Source organism: Nicotiana sylvestris, chromosome 2 (assembly GCF_000393655.2).
Source record: "Nicotiana sylvestris chromosome 2, ASM39365v2, whole genome shotgun sequence".
Classification (NCBI taxonomy): Eukaryota; Viridiplantae; Streptophyta; class Magnoliopsida; order Solanales; family Solanaceae; genus Nicotiana; species Nicotiana sylvestris.
This window is the reverse complement of record NC_091058.1, coordinates 56,585,276-56,603,858: the sequence shown is the minus strand read 5'-3', so window position 1 is coordinate 56,603,858 and position 18,583 is coordinate 56,585,276. Positions and strand designations below refer to the sequence as shown.

At 39.1% G+C, this 18,583-nt stretch overlaps 1 protein-coding gene across 1 annotated transcript; it reads left to right on the top strand.

Annotated features, from left to right (window-relative positions):
• Positions 1 to 6,538: 6,538 nt before the first annotated feature.
• LOC138884939 (uncharacterized) lies at positions 6,539 to 7,998 on the top strand. Its single transcript, XM_070165815.1, has 4 exons — positions 6,539 to 6,936; positions 7,051 to 7,249; positions 7,363 to 7,692; positions 7,939 to 7,998. Exons 1-4 carry the CDS (start codon positions 6,539 to 6,541, stop codon positions 7,996 to 7,998), a joined length of 987 nt encoding a protein of 328 aa, XP_070021916.1.
• The last annotated feature ends 10,585 nt before the right edge of the window (positions 7,999 to 18,583 follow it).

Below are 18,583 nucleotides of genomic sequence, written 5' to 3'. Positions count from 1 at the left end.
TCCGGTCTGTCATAGCCAAATTACTTGATCATGGTTGAAGTAGGTCATAGTTATCAGTTATAAGATGTTGCAGTTGGCTCCACCCTTCTCTTCTACTAAAGCTTGATATCAATTGATTTGATTCTATGGTTCATGATCTAATACACATGCATTTGGTTTAGATTCACGTATCATATATTTTAACTATTTCCCAGAGAATGGATACCCAAAATAAGTTCCCGCTACAAGGGATATCAGAGCATCATCCCGCCCTTAATTTATGTACATATAACCCACCAGATCTGCGGAGAGTGTAAGGTGAAGTGAGACGTTTTCACCTATATAAAATAATCAAACCATGCCTCTGTCGGGTGGAGGTGGAGCTCACCACTGGTAGGAGAGACAATTCTTGAAGAAAACATGGTATGTAGTTTATCCATAATCACATTTAAAACAATATGCGTAATTATACAATCAACAGACATACATGTCTAGGGAAAATACCATAAGATTTGGGTAACTATGCATCAAAATCTAAGTATAAAAAGCCACAAGGCCATAAATGTAAGGTGGCGAACTGCATCAAGTTTAAGACATCAAATAATCCACGCCTGCACAAGTGGTTCTAGAGTTTTTAGAAACTACCATCCCCACTAAGAGAGGCGAACACTAAACTCAGACGCCTATATTATTTTCTAACAACATTATTTCATTTAAACATGGAGCATTAAGCATGAAAAGGTTCATTTAACATCAATTGTTCTATTTAAATAAGTTTATTAAACTTTAGAATAAATATGTTACATATGTCAAAAATCACTTTGGAAGGCTAAGTTACATTATAAAAACATTAGGTAGTCTAATATCTCACATAGTCAACATATCATTTGTCACATAGTCAACATATCATTTGATAACTTTATAACTTAGCGGCGCAAACATATGTTTGTCCCAACGTGCATAATGTCACAACACACTTTAAGTAACCTTCATCTAATCAAATAATTGAAAGACATGCACTTTAGAGAAAATACAATTAAAAGATTATGTATGTATTGGTCAAAATTTGACTGCTGTGGTCGACCCAACTGGGACCTTGTCCAAGCGGTATGATAGTAAAAGACGCCATGATTTGTTCCAAACCACGTATTCACAGTGCTCGCTAAATCGAAGAACCATACTTAGGGAACGATGACAACGGATGTGGTATGAATGTGCCTTGACCCGGGAACGTAGCAAGGATTCCATGACTATATATATGGGGGGAACCTTCCTAAAAAGGGGGGCTTTTTCTCTCTTTCATCTCCTCTGTAATTTTACTAAAAAAAGGAAGATAAAATAATCTTCCGCTCATTAAGTAAAAGGGATTATCTCCATCAATTGGTGGAAAATGGAATGAAAAAGATCAACGAGATTGATCGCTTCTATTTTATCTTATGCATCATCTTCCGATTCGTCTTTAGATCTGGAATTTACTATGTGTGACTAAGATTTACCTCTTCATCTTCTTTAATTGATTTTAATCAAAAATGTTTTAATATCTTTTGGTCAAACAATTTGGCGCCGTTTGTGGGAATTTCTTAGTGAAATTTCCTAGTGTTTTCCAGATCAAAAACCGTAAACATGATCACCCACCAAAAGAGCGGTAAATAAACCTCACATGACAACCTAGATCATGATGCTACATGCAAACGGAAGCTACAACCAGCATCCTCCCCGCGTGCCGGGCTGCCCAGGAACTAGCCAAATCAAGCCCAAAACCGCGCAGGGCCAAGGCACGAAAAAGGAGGGGAAAGAAAGTTGAATACGGCTGCCGATTCAGAAGCCACCGCCCCATCAGCCGTCGAAACACCAAGCAAAACGAGCAACGCTACAGATCCACCCTCATCCACCAACTCCTTGAATCGGGGGAAGGAGAATATCATGTTGGCCCACCTTTTGATGTTCACTGAAACAGGAACGCGAGCGCCGCGCGGGCAAGCGAGCGAAGAAACATCTCAACTAAAAAATGAGAAATTACTACAAAACAACCGAAATATTGTCCACTTGATGACCCAACTCTCTAAAAAAAAAAAAATTGGGACTCACCAGAGGATACCCAACTCTCCAAAAAAAAAGTTGGGAGCAACGACGAGGTAATATTTCGACGAAATTTCGAAATAACACCCTTAAGGCCAAGGGCCTTCGCCAAAAAAAGGGTTCGACCTCGATCAAACGACGACAGGTCAATACATCGACGAAAGTTCAAAATAACAACCCTAAGCCAAGGGCCTTCGCCAAAGAAAAGGGTTCGACCTCGATCGAACAACGACAGGTTAATATTTCGACGAAAGTTCGAAATAACACCCTTAAGGCCAAGGGCCTTCGCCAAAAATAAAAGAGTTCGATCTCGATCGAATGACGACGGGTAAATATTTTGGCGAAAGTACGAAATAACAACCCTTAAAGCCAAGGGCCTTCGCCAAAAATAAAAGAGTTCATCCTCGATCGAACGACGACGGTTAATATTTCGATGAAAGTTCAAAATAACACCCTCAAGGCCAAGAGCCTTTGCAAAAGAAAAGAGTTCGACCTCAGTCGAACAACGACTTGTTAATATTTCGACGAAAGTTTGAAAAAACAACCTTAAGGGCAAGGGCCTTCACTAAAAAGAAAAGAGTTCGACCTCGATTGAACGACGACGGGTTAATATTTCGACGAAAGTTCAAAATAACACCTTTAAGGCCAAGGGCCTTCGCCAAAGTGAAAAGAGTTCGATCTCAATCGAACGACGAGTTAATATTTCGACGAAAGTTCGAAATAACAACCCTTAAGGCCAATGGCCTTCGCCAAAAGGTCGACCTCGGGTTAATATTTCGACGAAAGTTCGAAATAACAACCCTAAGGACAAGGGCCTTCGCCAAGGAAAAGGGTTCGACCACGATTGAACAATTACGGGTTAATATTCCGACGAAATTTCGAAATAACACTCTCAAGGCCAAAGGCCTTCGCCAAAGAAAAGAGTTCCACCTCGATCGAACGACGACGGGCTAATATTTCGATGAAAGTTCGAAATAACACCATCAAGGCCAAGGGCCTTCACCAAAAAGAAAAGAGTTCGATCTCAATCGAACGACGACAGGTTAATATTTCGACGAAAGTTCGAAATAACAACCCTTAAGGCCAAGAGCCTTCACCAAAAAGAAAAGGGTTCGACCTCGATCGAATGACGAAGGTTAATATTTCGACGAAAGTTCGAAATAACAACCCTAAGGTCAAGGGCCTTCGCCAAAGAAAAAGGATCGACCTCGATCGAACAACGATGGGTTAATATTTCGACGAAAGTTCGAAATAACACCCTCAAGGCCAAAGGCCTTCGCCAAAGAAAAGAGTTTGATCTCGATCGAACGACGACGGGTTAATATTTCGACGAAAGTTAAAAATAACACCCTTAAGGCCATGGGCCTTCGCCAAAAAGAAAAGAGTTCAACCTCGATCGAATGACGACGGGTTAATATTTCGACGAAAGTTCAAAATAACACCTTCAAGGCCAAGGGACTTCACCAAAGAAAAGAGTTCGACCTCGATCGAACGATGACGGGTTAATATTTCGACGAAAGTTCGAATTAACAACTCTAAGGCCAAGGGCCTTCGCCAAAAAGAAAAGAGTTCGATCTCGATCGAATGACGACGGGTTAATATTTTGACGAAAGTTCAAAATAACAACCCTTAAGGCCAAGAGGCTTCGCCAAAAAGAAAAGGGTTCGACCTTGATCTAACGACGACGGGTTAATATTTTAACAAAAGTTCAAAACAACAACCCTAAGGCCAAGGGACTTCACCAAATAAAATGGTTCGACCTTGATCAAATAACGACGTGTTAATATTTCGACGAAAGTTCGAAATAACACCTTCAAGGCCAAGGGACTTCACCAAAGAAAAGAGTTCGATCTCGATCGAACGACGACGGGTTAATATTTCGACGAAAGTTCGAATTAACAACTCTAAGGCCAAGGGCCTTCGCCAAAAAGAAAAGAGTTCGATCTCGATCGAATGACGACGGGTTAATATTTTGACGAAAGTTCAAAATAACAACCCTTAAGGCCAAGAGGCTTCGCCAAAAATAAAAGGGTTCGACCTTGATCTAACGACGACGGGTTAATATTTTAACAAAAGTTCAAAACAACAACCCTAAGGCCAAGGGACTTCACCAAAGAAAATGGTTCGACCTTGATCAAATAACGACGTGTTAATATTTCGACGAAAGTTCGAAATAACACCATCAAGGCCAAGGGCCTTCTCCAAAGAAAAGAGTTCGACCTCGATCGAACGACGACGGGTTAATATTTCGACGAAAGTTCGAAATAACAACCCTAAGGCCAAGGGACTTCGTCAAAGAAAAGAGTTCGACCTCGATCGAACAAAAACGGGTTAATATTTCGACGAAAGTTCGAAATAACAATCTTAAGGCCAAGGGCCTTCGTCAAAAAGAAAAGAGTTCGACCCCAATCGAACACCGACGAGTTAATATTTCGGCGAAAGTTCGAAATAACACCCTCAAGGCCAAAGGCCTTTGCCTAAGAGAACAATTCAACCTCGATCGAACAATCACGGATTAGTGTTTCGACGAAAGTTTGAAACATCCTCGGGGCCAAGGGTCATTTTTAAAAAAAAAAGGGAAATAAAACTAGGACTCACAGCGGGATAATATTTCGATATAAACTCGAAAGTAATATCCCTATGGCTAAGGTCGTTATTAGAAAAAGCATTCGACGCCATCCGAACTATGATGGGACAGTGCTTCTACACAAGCTCGAAAATATCACCCCGACAGCTAAAACTGCCATCAAAATTCTACTCAATTCGTGTGGCGCTAAATTCCCTAAGAATCGGGAACTCGCCAGACAGAGATCTACTTCTTTGCACCAGAGTTATGGAAAACAAAACAGGGAAAGAAATACATGAGGCGTGCAACAATGAAAAATTCCTCTTTATACGAAGCTACTGCGCAAACAACCACAAATTACATACGGCTAAACCAACAGAATCCAAGAAAAAACAACAAACAACCAACATAAAAAAAGAGAGAGAAAACGAACAAAGACAACAATTCTTTCACTAGACGTCATCACCGCCACCCTCTTCACCACCATCTCCGGGAAGTCCTCCTTCATCATCACCACCCTCACCACCATATTTCTCATAGAAGGACGACCATGTGCGAACTCCCGCCGTATAATGAAGGATGTCATTTAGCTACTCGCGGATACCGTCAACAGGTGCAGGGGTAGTTTTGCGGTTGTAAAAACAGATACAATTTTTTAGTACTGCTGGTGCTTTAAGCGTCAATACAACACAAGGGGGGGGGGTAATTTGTGTGGTACCCAATTTTTGCTATAGAAAAACCTGGTTCTTCTAGGTGTTCTAACTACTACTGTTTGCGGAATAATAAGTACATAAAATAAAGAACACATAGATTTTTACGTGGAAAACACCTGGCTCAAAAGGTGAAAAAATCACGACCTACTACTTAGTAGGATTTTCCCAAACTTCCACTAAACTCACTGAGCCAAAACAACATTTACAAAAACTCTTATTGCTGTAAAAGAGATTTACTAGGTATGTGCAATGCCTGTAAAAGAGAACAATTACTGTCATTTAATAGGTTAGTAATCAAAGCTTGATCGGGACTCAATTGATGAACTTCTATCGTAGAAGAGTTCACGATGATCTCAAACTCTAACACTATCTTTATCCTGGATCGTGTTCTCTTCATATAAGGAGACTTTCTCCCCTTATCTAATAAGCAACCTTTTCGATTAGATCAGGAGATATTGCTGCTTGATCAGTAGGACTTATCTCTTTCACGTGCATCTCACATGCATAGATTGATCATGATTGTGCTTCACAAGATGGACGTGGTCCATGACTGAGTTCATTTGTCATTCTTCAAAACTTCACCTGTTCTTGGGCCAACGAATTCCCCCTTTTTGATGATGACAAACTCTGTGCTTTTTACTGATTTGAATCCTGTAAGAACTCAGGTTAACCATCAATACTAAACTTAGAAAATTCACTTATCATCAAGAAGGACCAGGTTAATTAGATTATAAATATCACTTATTTTCAGAATGTGTAAAGCACAATATCTCTTCCCCCTTTTGGCATTATTGAAAAGTTGCATGCGAAGTGTGATACCCAGATTTTAATAAGTACTCATGGCCACTGGGGCAACTGCAAGTGCAATCATGGTGCAATCATCAGTAATCAAACAAACATATTTAAACTATCAAGGACAGATTAATCATTGAACAAGAGAAAACAACAGTTATCATTGATAGAGATATGTTGCCGCCTACAATCCACAAAAAGAAAGAAAAACATTCAAACCATGAGCAAAAAATAGAAAAATACCTAATCTGGGTCATTGAGGGTACTGAACAAGTTCAGGAGACAGAAGCTAGGAATCCTAAGGCTTGGAGGAACTGGAGGGTTAGGTTTGAGTTTGGAGAAGATTTAGCATGTTCTGAAAGGAATTAGGCAAGGGGATCCTCTTTCCCCTTTCATATTCATTATAGCCATGGAGGGTTTAAGTAAAATGTTGGAAAAATCCAGGCAAATGCAATGGATCCAAGGATTCAGTGTAGGCACAAACACTGGATACTTAGTCACTATCTCCCATTTATCATATGCTGATGACACACTAATCTTATGTGAGGCAGATAGAGTCCAAATCCTGTACCTAAATCTTACACTCCAGCTATTCGAAGCATTGTCAGGACTTCACATCAACAAGCAGAAAAGTATTATATATCCCGTCAATCGGGTGAGCAACATTGAGGAGCTAGTAGGGATCATTGGTTGCAGTATAGGGTCATTGCCTACCACCTATTTGGGGCTTCCACTGGGAGCCAAATTCAAAAACAGTGATATCTGGAATGGTGTAGTGGAAAATTTTGAGAAAAGACTGGCTTCATGGCAACAATAATACCTCTCTATGGGAGGAAGACTCACCCTCATCAGTAGTGTGCTTGACAGTATACCCACTTATATCATGTCACTGTTTCCCATCCTTAAAAAGGTACTTAACAGGCTGGACAAGATCAAAAGGAACTTTCTATGGGAAGGAAATAACAGTTCTCACAAGTATCATTTGATTAAATGGGATAAGGTATTGCTACCTAAATGCAAAGGTGGATTAGGGGTCAGAGATCTAGACAAGCACAACAAAGGTCTGCTAATGAAATGGCTCTGGAGATATGGCACATGTGAACCAAGTCTATGGAAAGAGGTGATTAATGCAAAACATGGAATTAAAGACAATTGGAGCACCAAAACTGTCACTACATCCCATGGAGTAGGGCCCTGGAAGCATATTAGCAAACTGGGAACGAATTCTTTCAGAATATTCATTTCAAATCAGGCAGTGGATGTCATATTAAGTTTTGGAAGGATAAATGGCTAAACAACAATGCTCTCATGGAGGACTATCCTAGCTTATTCAACATCGCCTTGGTCAAGAATTCTTCTATTGCTAATAACAGAGCAAATGGTAATTGGGATATGAAACTCAGAAGATCTGTTCAAGATCGGGAGATAGAAGATTTGATGGAAATGCTAGCAAGATTAGAGGCCTACAACATTGATGAGAATGCTCCAGATAGCATAAGATGGAGATCTAAAGGTCTCTACACTGTTAAAGAATGCTACATACAACTTAACAATCAGAATCAGGTACTACATTCATGGCCTTAGAAACTGATATGGAAGACAAAGCTACCTGTGAAGGTGAAATGCTTCAGCTGGATTGCACTTCACGGAGCATGCTTAACGCAAGATAACCTATGCAGAAGGGGATTTCAGCTGGTCAATAGATGCTACCTGTGCAAGTGGACACCTGGAAACAGTTAATCACCTACTTCTATACTGCCCAGTAGCAACAGACCTCTGGAACATGTTCTTTTGTATTTTTGGTCTAAGATGGGTAATGCCACAAACCCTGAGAGAGGCACATATGAGCTGGAGTCTTTAGGAGGTTGATAAGATCATTAAGAAAATTTGGCTTATGATCCCTGCAACTATTTTTTGGTGTTTATGAAACGAGAGGAATAGAAGATGCTTTGATGACACCTCAACACCGAACCACTTACTCAAATCCAAATGCCTTATCAAGCTTTTTTGCTGGACAAAGTTGTCACCAATAAATAGTACAGGACAACTTTTGGATTTTATTAACTCACTTGTCTTAGTTTGAGACTTTGATTTGGGGCAAACAAGTTCTCGTGTAATTTTTTGTTTATGTAGCTCTTATGCTTCTTGTAACTTTGCATCTTCTTGATGCCTTCTTAATGAAACATATTACTTCATAAAAAAAAAGATTTAGCATGTTCTAAAGAATTGCATCATTCTTCTCCTTTTCTTTGGCAAGCTCAGTTCTGAGACCATCACTCTCAGTTTCCACTTCAACCACATGAGCCTTGAGGCTAGCAATTTCAGCATCTTGGCTGCACATTCCTGAACCAGAGTCCTAAGTTTGCTGTTGATAAGTGTCTTCTAGGATGAACCAGGTTCAATGGGGATGACATTGATTGAATAGTCACAGGCAAAAAGAGTTTTGATGTCAAAGTGTTCCTTGCTCGAAGCCATTTCCCATTTCTTTAGAGGCACATTTAACCTATCCACAACTGTGGTCAGAATGAAGCCATATGGAGTAGCATGAGCTTTGGAGCCATTTGTGACCATGTCTAGCAGTTTGATAATGAAGGCAGGCCAGTTGATTTGCTTTCCTCTCTCCAGACACTCCATAAGAACCATATCCATGTAGTTAGCCATGTGCCTTCTCTCCTGTCTGGGCAATAAGAACTTGTTGACAAATTCAAACACAACCTTGTGCTCAGGCCTCATTTCACTTTTCTGCACAGCCCTGGCTTCAGTCACCTCTTCTGAATCACAAAACCTCTTGGTGATTTCAAGGGCAGTAGGGATGAAGTCCAGGCATGGCCACCTTTGCCTTGTATAGTCATTAAACCCTTTAGAGGGTATGTGCAGAATCTCTCCCAGTTTCTCTGCATCAAACTGCACTTGGACTCCTTTCACCAAGCTACTAACGACTCCATCCTTAACAGCATCATTGGCTATAAATTCAATCAACTCATTTCTGGCTAGCCTACCATCCATCTGAAGGACCATGTCCTTCCATCCCTGAGCAGCTAAAACATCCACCAATCTCATCATTCCTGGTTCCACCAGGTCCTTCAACAGTCTACCCTTTAAAATCTTTCTTCTGCCAAAAATGGAAAGCTTGTCCTGTTCCTTCTCAGAATCATTTTCTTCTTCTTCTCCACTCCAGTCATCATCATCAGAAACTTTTGATTGTTTGGTTTTCACTGCATATCTTGTCCTCTTAGCTAGTGTGGGTTCAGCAGCCACATGCACAGAGGAAGACTTCTTGGAAGAGGTCTTGGGCTTTTTAGGCTTGGGTGTAGGAACCTCCACTGTTGTACCCCTTTCTTGATGGACCAGTTCCATCTCCTCTTTCTCAACAGCCTCTAAGGATTCTGCAATCTTTCACTTTCCTTTATCCTTTTTCTTTTTCTTACTTTCTTCTAAGGCTCTTTGTAGATCAGCTTCACTCTATTTCACCCTGCTTCTTGTGGCTCTACCCCTTGGCAATGAGTAGGCAATAGGTGTTGGAGATGAAGCCTTTCTTTTCTTGGAAGGCCTAGGAACATTTAGGGTTTTGTTGTGGGAGTTCTGCGTTTCTTTGGGTCATAGCTGGCCCCAACCTTTTTCAGTAGATCAGCTAGGGTCTCTTCAGTAGATGAAACAGGTTCATCTCTCCGTGTGCTCAGATGAACCAACCCCTCAGCAGCTTCCCCAGAACCACTTCCTCCCGACTTCATGCCAATCTCTTCTACCCTTTCATGTTCAACCCCACAGATGGCAGACACTACAATTTTCCCAATTCCCCTCTCTTCACCACATGCAATCCTCTCTCTCTTTTTCTTTTTCAAAATTCTTTTTACCACCACTCCTACGTTTCTCAGGCACTTCAACATCTCTAATTGGTCCAACCAGAACAAACCTAGTCTCTAGGTTTTCAATCACATATGAACTTACCTCAGAAGGAGATTCTTGAATCTTTTCAGAGTCAGAAGACCCATGTCCTTCCCCCTTGTCACACCTCCTTTTTCAGCTACACCCCGCAAAGGGGCGTAAAAGGGAGTTTTTCCAATTAAAGGACAATCGAAACGGGATTTATTATTTAATTCAGAGTCGCCACTTAGGAGATTTATGGTGTCCCAAGTCACCAGTCGAATCCTGAATCGAGGAAAAGATTGACTCCGTATTACAGTCCGCGAACCAGAAATCCAAGAAAGGAATTCTGTTAACCCGGGAGAAGGTGTTAGGCCTTCCCGAGTTCCGTGGTTCTAGCACGGTCGCTCAAGTATTATATTCGGCTTATTTATCTGATTTTAATACATGTTGAACCTATGTGCAAATTTTAACTGTGTACCGCTTTTATTATTATTATTATTATTATTTTTATCGAGAATTGCAACATCGTGAAAATACATCTCGAACCACGTCACATCAATGCACCCGTGGTTATTTACACATTTCAACTCTGTTGAGATTTGGATTTGGGTCACATAAATGTGCACCCGAGTTTAAGAATATAACATTATTAAATATGCGCCTAAAGCGACTAGCGTGTCATTATTTTGGGTACGCCCATGAAATTTTGCTAAACGGCCCATCCCGAAGTCTAAGTAATTTTACCAACACGTATAGAGGGCCCCGCAGCTTGTGTATTTTTGTTTGTCGAGGCTCGTCTCATTCATTATTTTTAAAAGGAATTTGCAACGTCGTGGAAATGCATCTCGAACCATGTCACAATCAATGTACCCGTGATTAGCGACACATTTCGACTTCGTTGAGATTTGGATTTGGGTCACATAAATGTGCACCTGAGTTTAAGAAAGTAAATTATTAAAAGTACGCGCCTAACAGTGACTAACGCGTTATTACTTTGGGGAGGGCCGTGAAATTCACTAAACGACCCATCCCGAATTCTAGATGTTCTATTCTTTAGCCAATTATTGAGAGCCTCGCTATTTAAACGTTTTATCCGGAGAGGCTCGTCTCAGGTTTTATTTAAAGGTCTATGCTAAAATGAATACGATTGTCTATATATATTTTTTCTCTAAAAAATTGTTGAAGAAGAAAATCCTAATTTTATTATTAATTCTACTACCACTTCTACATTTGGGGTTGTTCAAATCACTATTAGAAACATGATTTTTGCCAAAGACGCGAGGTGACTGATTAAACCAATTGATTCAAATTAGCCTTACTAGATCAATATTCAAAAACACCCAATATTTTGAAGCTATGATATTGAAATGTTATCAGCAAACAAATGCCAAAAGGATGTCTTTGGATTAATGCCTATGTCCTAAATGACAACCAGTTTCTACTTATCACTACACGCGAATGATGTAAATCTCACATTTTTTGTCTCATGCTTCAAACTATTCTGAATTTTTTTTCAACATTTAAACCACATGGATAAATCCTATTACATCAAGATTGGTGATTAGCACCAATATGCAGGCTAATTAACATAAACATACACGTCCAACTTCAGCCCACTTTATACAATCATATACAAATCAAATCTAAACTATACTAAACCATTGCATCTACATTACTTGGGCATCAACATATAACAGTCCAACTATACAAAGCAGCAAAAATTTACATAGCAGTAGTGTACAAAATATTCTAACTATAATCAGTAAATAAAGAAAAAGCTGAATCAAACTTCAGGCTTCCATTTTTATATGTATTCATGCTTCCACATATTTCAGCTTATAATAGCAGTGTTACAGTCGTGTACCTGGTATTGGAAACAAAAAAAGAGGAAGATGAGAAATAGCAGATGCAGTAGTACGAGCAACACAGCAACATCAGTTCCACAACAACAGTTGGGAATTCCAAACAGCTACCGACACAGCCCAGAAAGTTTGTAAAAGACCAAATAGCAACAACCAATAACACCACAAACAAATTCAACCAAACGTATATTAAACCAGAAACTGGACCAGTAGACCACTGAACCACTTAAGCAATCAAAGGGAATCAGATTCAATGTTTAGAGTTCGAGTTCCTCCTACAGATGCAATGAAACGGGATCTTTCTTTTTTTGTTTTCTCTTTTTAAACTCTCTAGCCATCCATCCCCTTTTCAGTCCTAATCCTCCTCCCTTATATAGCCATCCAGACCTGCCCTCTCTCTCAAACTTAACTGCCTGGCCCCCCTTCCCCACTAAAAATTTGCCTTTTTTCCAATTAAAACCCACTAAGGAAAGCTTTTCCTTATTTTCAGCCCCCATTCCCTTTTGTTCCCCATTATCTTATTAATTTAAGGACATTTAATACACCACTAACACTAAAATATTACCCTAATTGTTCCATTCCCAAATCACCCCTGAAACCCCTTAATATTACTGCCCCTAATACAATCTATTCATCCGTATTAAAACCTTTTAACTCTAAAATCTATTCAAGCTAACAATGATTTAAAACTAAATCTGACTAACAACTATAACCAATCCTCCTGACAACTAAATGACTAAGGTTGAGTTCCAATTGAAACCAATGAACTGAATTTAAATCACAACACAGAACTCAACAGAATCATTAAAACTGAAACTGAAAATTGAATCAAAATGAACATGAATGCAGGATCATTGTCAGCCTATTGACAATGCCTTGAAGCTAAGTGTCCACAGATCAAGCACACACAACAACCATTTGACGAACTTATTGGTTTACAAACAAGAACGAATTAATCGACGAAAACTAATTAACCGATTGCCTACAACAATTGACATCAATCAATCAAAAATAGATAATCAGGCAATTCAAGCAGCATTGACAAGAACAAGGATTTGCAATAAAACTTAACTAATCAACGAACTTATTCGAATCGATTGCACAACCTATAATTATACATGACAATGAACAGAAACAAATTCGACCAAATAAAAAGGTTCGAGGGAGAACAGAACAGTCGACAAAAATTGAAAAATTAATATAACAATACTAAACAAATAAACAGACATTTAAAACATCAAAATAGAATAAAAGAAAAAAGGAAAAATACCTCGATTGGAACAGAGAACAGACGAACTTGAATCTACTCGAACTTGAATTTTTTGAGGTCAAACGGACGTTAATCGAGTGTTCTCAACTCGATTAAGGCCAGTTAAACACCCAAATCCCCTTAAACTTCGGACAGAAACCAGTTTTGGTTTCTAGGGTTCTTACATTTCGATTTGGGGTTCGAGTATTTCTAGCCAGATTCGAACCAAACCAACAGTGGTTTGGTTATGAGGGAGGTTAAGGGGTGCCAGGGTTTGAGTTCAAGGCGGATTGGGGTAGGTCCAGGTTTTGCTCGAATCTTCAAATGAAGATTCGAGAAGTTTGAGGATGATTCGAAGCAAACGGGTACTGGATTTGGATTGGGGGTGGTTAGGAGGTTAAGGGGTGTTATTTTGGTGGCCGGCGGCGTCGTTGCCGCCCGGGTTTCAGGCGAAGGAATGCCATGGCGGCTAGGGTTTGGGTAAGGGGCTTCGTCCCTGAGAGACGATGATGAACAGGGGTTTGGACTGGGGGGGGGCTGGGTATGAGATTTCATTTATATAGTGGGGGGGTGGTGGTTTGATCTTGGTCGTTCGATCAAGAGAGATCGAGGGTCCAGATCAGTTCACTTAACTCAAACGGTGTCGTTTGGTCTTATTAAGAGATCAGGTTGATTCGGGGCCATGGGTCGGGTATGGGGTTACGGGTGATGGCAGAGTGATCTGGACCATTGATCAAGTGAGATCAACGACCCTAATCAGGGCTTCCCCAAAACAATACCGTTTGGGTGTCTCCGAGATGGACTGGATTGGACTGGTAATGGGCTAGATCAGGTGTGGGTTTGGACGAGTTTGGTTTGGGCTTGTCTGCTTTTGGCCCAAGTTTGGTTCTTCTCTTTTATTGATTCTCTCTTTATTTCCTTCTTATTTCTTTTATTCTTTTCATTTATTTTGATTTCTAAATTATTTTCTAAAATCATAAACCATGTTAACTTACTAAAAATACTAATTATCTCTTAATAACACTTATCACATACAATTAAATGCCAATTAACAATAAAATCACACAATTCAACATTAAATGCTAAAAATGCAAAGTACATTATTTTTTTATGATTTTCATTTTCCTAAAACAAATCATTGGTTAATTAATCCTAAATTGTAAATGCCAATGCAACACATATATTTTTGTATTTTTCAGTAGTAAAAATAGAATAAAACATACACAGACAAATACAAATAAATCATAAGCAACACACAACTATTTTATTTTGAATTTTTGTGGGAGTAGTTCTTGTAGGGCAAAAATCACGTGCTCACACCCCTCAGTTGCAGATTGATAGGATTCAGACTCAGAGCTGGAGTCAGAATTTGGAGCTTGGCTTTCTTTCACTTGGCTTGCTCATTTAAAGCCTTCCTTAGAGCCCCAGATGTTACAGTTTTTCGAACAAGCATTTTCACCCTTCGTAGTCTAGGTTTTGGGGATACAGTGGGTGGAGTAGATGAGGATGAATTTGATGGAGATGGTGGTGGAGGAGATCTAGGATTTTCTTGCGGGTTAGACATGATTGTTGGTTTCTTGAGAGAATTTGGGAATTTTGGAGAAGAGGGCAAGTGAAAGTGAAGAAGAGTTTTTGACGGTTTGGAGTTATGATGAAGGCTGTAGAAAAGATGTATATTTAAAGGAATTACACATTTAATAAGTAACGTCAGCCTTTTGCAGTGGTCAAATAGGAGTCTAATCAACTTGAAATTCCAAATTTTGAATGATCTATTTGGCTTTCCTAGATATTAGGCAAAAATTATGGTTTAGAGTTCTAGGTGGATGGAACTAGTTCAATGCTAATGGGTAGAATTTTCTAGGAATTTGACAAGTATAGGACTTCTGCTCATGATTGAATTATTAATCTTTCTAATTGTGCAGAGTATAGAAAACATACCTGAGCTTTCATATGAACCCATACTGATGAACCAGGTTCTTCATTTATAACTCTCTTGAACATGCTTCAAATGCCATAATATAGAAAATTTTATAAGAGATCAGTGAGTCATATAAACACATGTCACATGAGTATACTAATTAAAGTATGAAGCTGAGTAAGAATTGATCTAGATATTTACACAAGTTCAAAATTCCTAGCCAAATTTTTTTTCCATATTTTTTTTCGTTGTGCATTCTGAGCTGGACCTATTAGGTGATCTTAATCATCCCTAATTCCAACCTGTTCCTCAAATTTTTCTCTACTCAGTGCTTTAGTGAAGATGCCAGCAATTTGCTTATCAGTAGCACAAAATTTTATGGAGATCAATCCTTTTTCATAGTTATCTCTTAAGAAGTGGTGTCTAACATCTATGTGCTTAGTACTCTTATGATGAACAAGGTTCTTTGTCATACTTTTAGCACTAGTGTTATCACAGAATATAGGAATGCAACCAACTTCAATGCCAAAATCTACCAGCTGCTGTTTGATCCATAACAATTGAGCACACCAAGATGCAACAACAACATATTTAGCCTCAGCAGTGGATAAGGTCACTGAATTTTGCTTTTTAGTGGCCCAGGATACAAGACATGAACCAAAAAAGTGAGCCATACCTGAGGTTTTTTTCCTATCCACAAGAAAACCTGCATAATCAGCATCAACATATCCTACTAGATTGAAATTACTACCTTTGGGATACCAAAAACACAGATCAGTGGTGCCTTTCAAGTATCTTAGTATTCTCTTGATAGCAGTCAAGTGAGACTCTTTTGGATTGGCATGGAATCAAGCACAAAGCCCTACGCTGAAGACTATGCCAGGTCTATTAGCAGTTAGATATAAGACTGAACCAATCATACCCCTATACAACTTTTGATAAACTGATGAACTAGGTTCATCAATGTCTAATTTTGTGGCAGTTGCAATGGAGGTGTCTATTTCCTTTTATTCCTCCAGTTTAAACTTTTTGATAAGCTCTTTTGCATACTTCTGTTGATGGATCATGGTTCCATTTGGGCTTTGTTTGATCTGTAAGCCTAAGAAGAAGTTAAGCTCACCCATCATACTCATTTCAAACTCACTCCCCATTAATTTTGCCAAATCCTTACTTAGCTTATCAGTGGTGGCCCCAAAGTCTACGTCATCAACATATATTTGTACCACAAGGAGATCTTTACCTTTTTCCCTTAAGAATAAGGTACTGTCAATTTTACCTTTTTTGTACCCATGTTCAAGCAGAAATTTGGACAGTCGTTCATAACATGCCCTTGGAGCCTGCTTGAGTCCATAGAGAGACTTGTCTAATTTGTACACATGCTCAGGACATTCCTTGCTCTCAAACCCTGGAGGTTATTTTACAAACACTTCTTCTTTCAGGTAGCCATTCAGGAAGGCACTTTTGACATCCATCTGATAAAGAGTGAATTCCATGTGTGTTGTAAATGTTTTGAGGAGTCTTATTGCCTCTAGTCTTGCAATTGGAGCAAAAGTCTCATCATAATCTATGCCCTCCTCTTGGCTGTAACCCTGGACCACCAATCTTGTCTTGTTTCTTGTAATTGCTCCATCTTCATCAAGTTTGTTTTTGAAGACCCATTTTGTACCAATAACTGATATGTCCTTGGGCCTTGAAACTAGATGCCAAACTTGACTTCTCTCGAACTGATTGAGTTCATCTTGCATTGCATTCACCCAATCTGCATCCTGCAAAGCCTCAACAACATTTTTAGGTTCAATAAGAGATAAAAAGGCATCAAAAGCACATAGATTCTTTAATTGTGATCTAGTTTTGACTCCAGATATTGGATCAGTGATAATGTTCTCAATAGGATGAGAACTTTGATACTTTTGAGGTTTCACAACCAACTGGTTTCTAAATGTTTCTCCCATGTTCTGTTGCTGAGGAACAAGGTCATGAACAGGTTCTTTTAGGGGGTTTGTTTCAATCCCTCATTGATCAGTTCCCCCTGTCAGGTTGCCCTGAATGGAAGAACCTATTCCATCACATGTTCCTTATTTTGGTGTCACTTTAACTTGTGTTGAGGCTTCAGTCAAATCCTTTACCAATCTAATGGCTTCATCTTCATGTTCCTGTCTCTCAGAAAGAATGTTAGTTTCATCAAACACTATATGCACACTTTTTTCTACACACAAAGTTCTTTTATTGAACACTTTATATGCTTTTCTATGCGAAGAATATCCCAAGAATACTCCCTCATCACTTCTGGGATCAAACTTACGTAGGGAGTCTTTTCCATTATTGTGCACAAAGAACTTGCATCCAAATGCCCTAAGATGAGATATATTTGGTTTTATCCCTTTAAGTAACTCATATGGAGTCTTCTCTACAAGAGGTCTAGTCATGCATCTATTGATAATGTAACATGCAGTGTTTACAGCCTCTGCCCAGAAGCTATGGGGCAGTTTACTAGAAAGAAACATAGTCCTAGCCATGTCTTCAAGAGTCCTGTTCTTTCTTTCAACTACTCCATTTTGTTGAGGAGTCATAGGAGCAGAGAAGTTATGATCTATACCATTCTCATCACAGAATTCAACAAACTTAGCATTTTCAAATTCAGTTCCATGATCAGACCTAATGGATGCAAGTTGATTTCCTAATTGTTTCTGAGTTTTTCTAACAAAAGCAGTAAACATGTCAAATGCTTCATCTATAGATATTAGAAATAGTACCCAGGTAAATCTAGAATAATCATCAATAAGTACCATTACATATTTCTTTCCACCTCTGCTCATGGTTCTCATTGGACCACAAAGATCTATATGGACAAGTTCCAAGGACTTGGTTGTGTTTACCATTTTATTGCTTTTGAAGGATGATCTTACTTGCTTACCCCTTACACAGGCCTCACAAACTTTATCTTCCTTGAACTTGATGTTAGGTAACCCTATCACCAAGTCCTTAGAGACTAATTTATTTAGCTGATTCAGACTAGCATGATGAAGTCTTTTATGCCAAAAGAGGATTATCCAACACACTTAGACAAGTGAGTTTATTTTCTGAAAAAGTAGACAAATCTACAATGTAAATATTGTTAACTCTTTTTTCGTGTAAAACAATCTTGTTAGTGGTAAGGTTAATCACAAAGTATTTAGTAGAGGTAAATGTTACAAGGTTGCCTCTGTCACACATTTGTGACACACTGATCAGGCTGTATTTTAAGCCATATATCAAGTAGACATTCTCAATGGAGTGAGAATTTGTCTTACCTACCTTTCCAACCCCAATAATCTCAACTTTCTTCCCATTTCCAAAGGAGACATTACCTTCCTTTAGGTCCTCAAGTGAAAGGAACTGGTTCTTACTTCCAGTTATATGTTTTGAGCAGCCACTATCCATGTACCATATTTGGCTACTTCCCTTCACTTGGACCTGCAAAACGAAATTAAGGGTTAGTCTTTGGAACCCAAACTAGTTTGGGTCCCTTTATATAGACAAAGGGATAAATTAAATTCCTTTTAGCCCACCCAGACATCC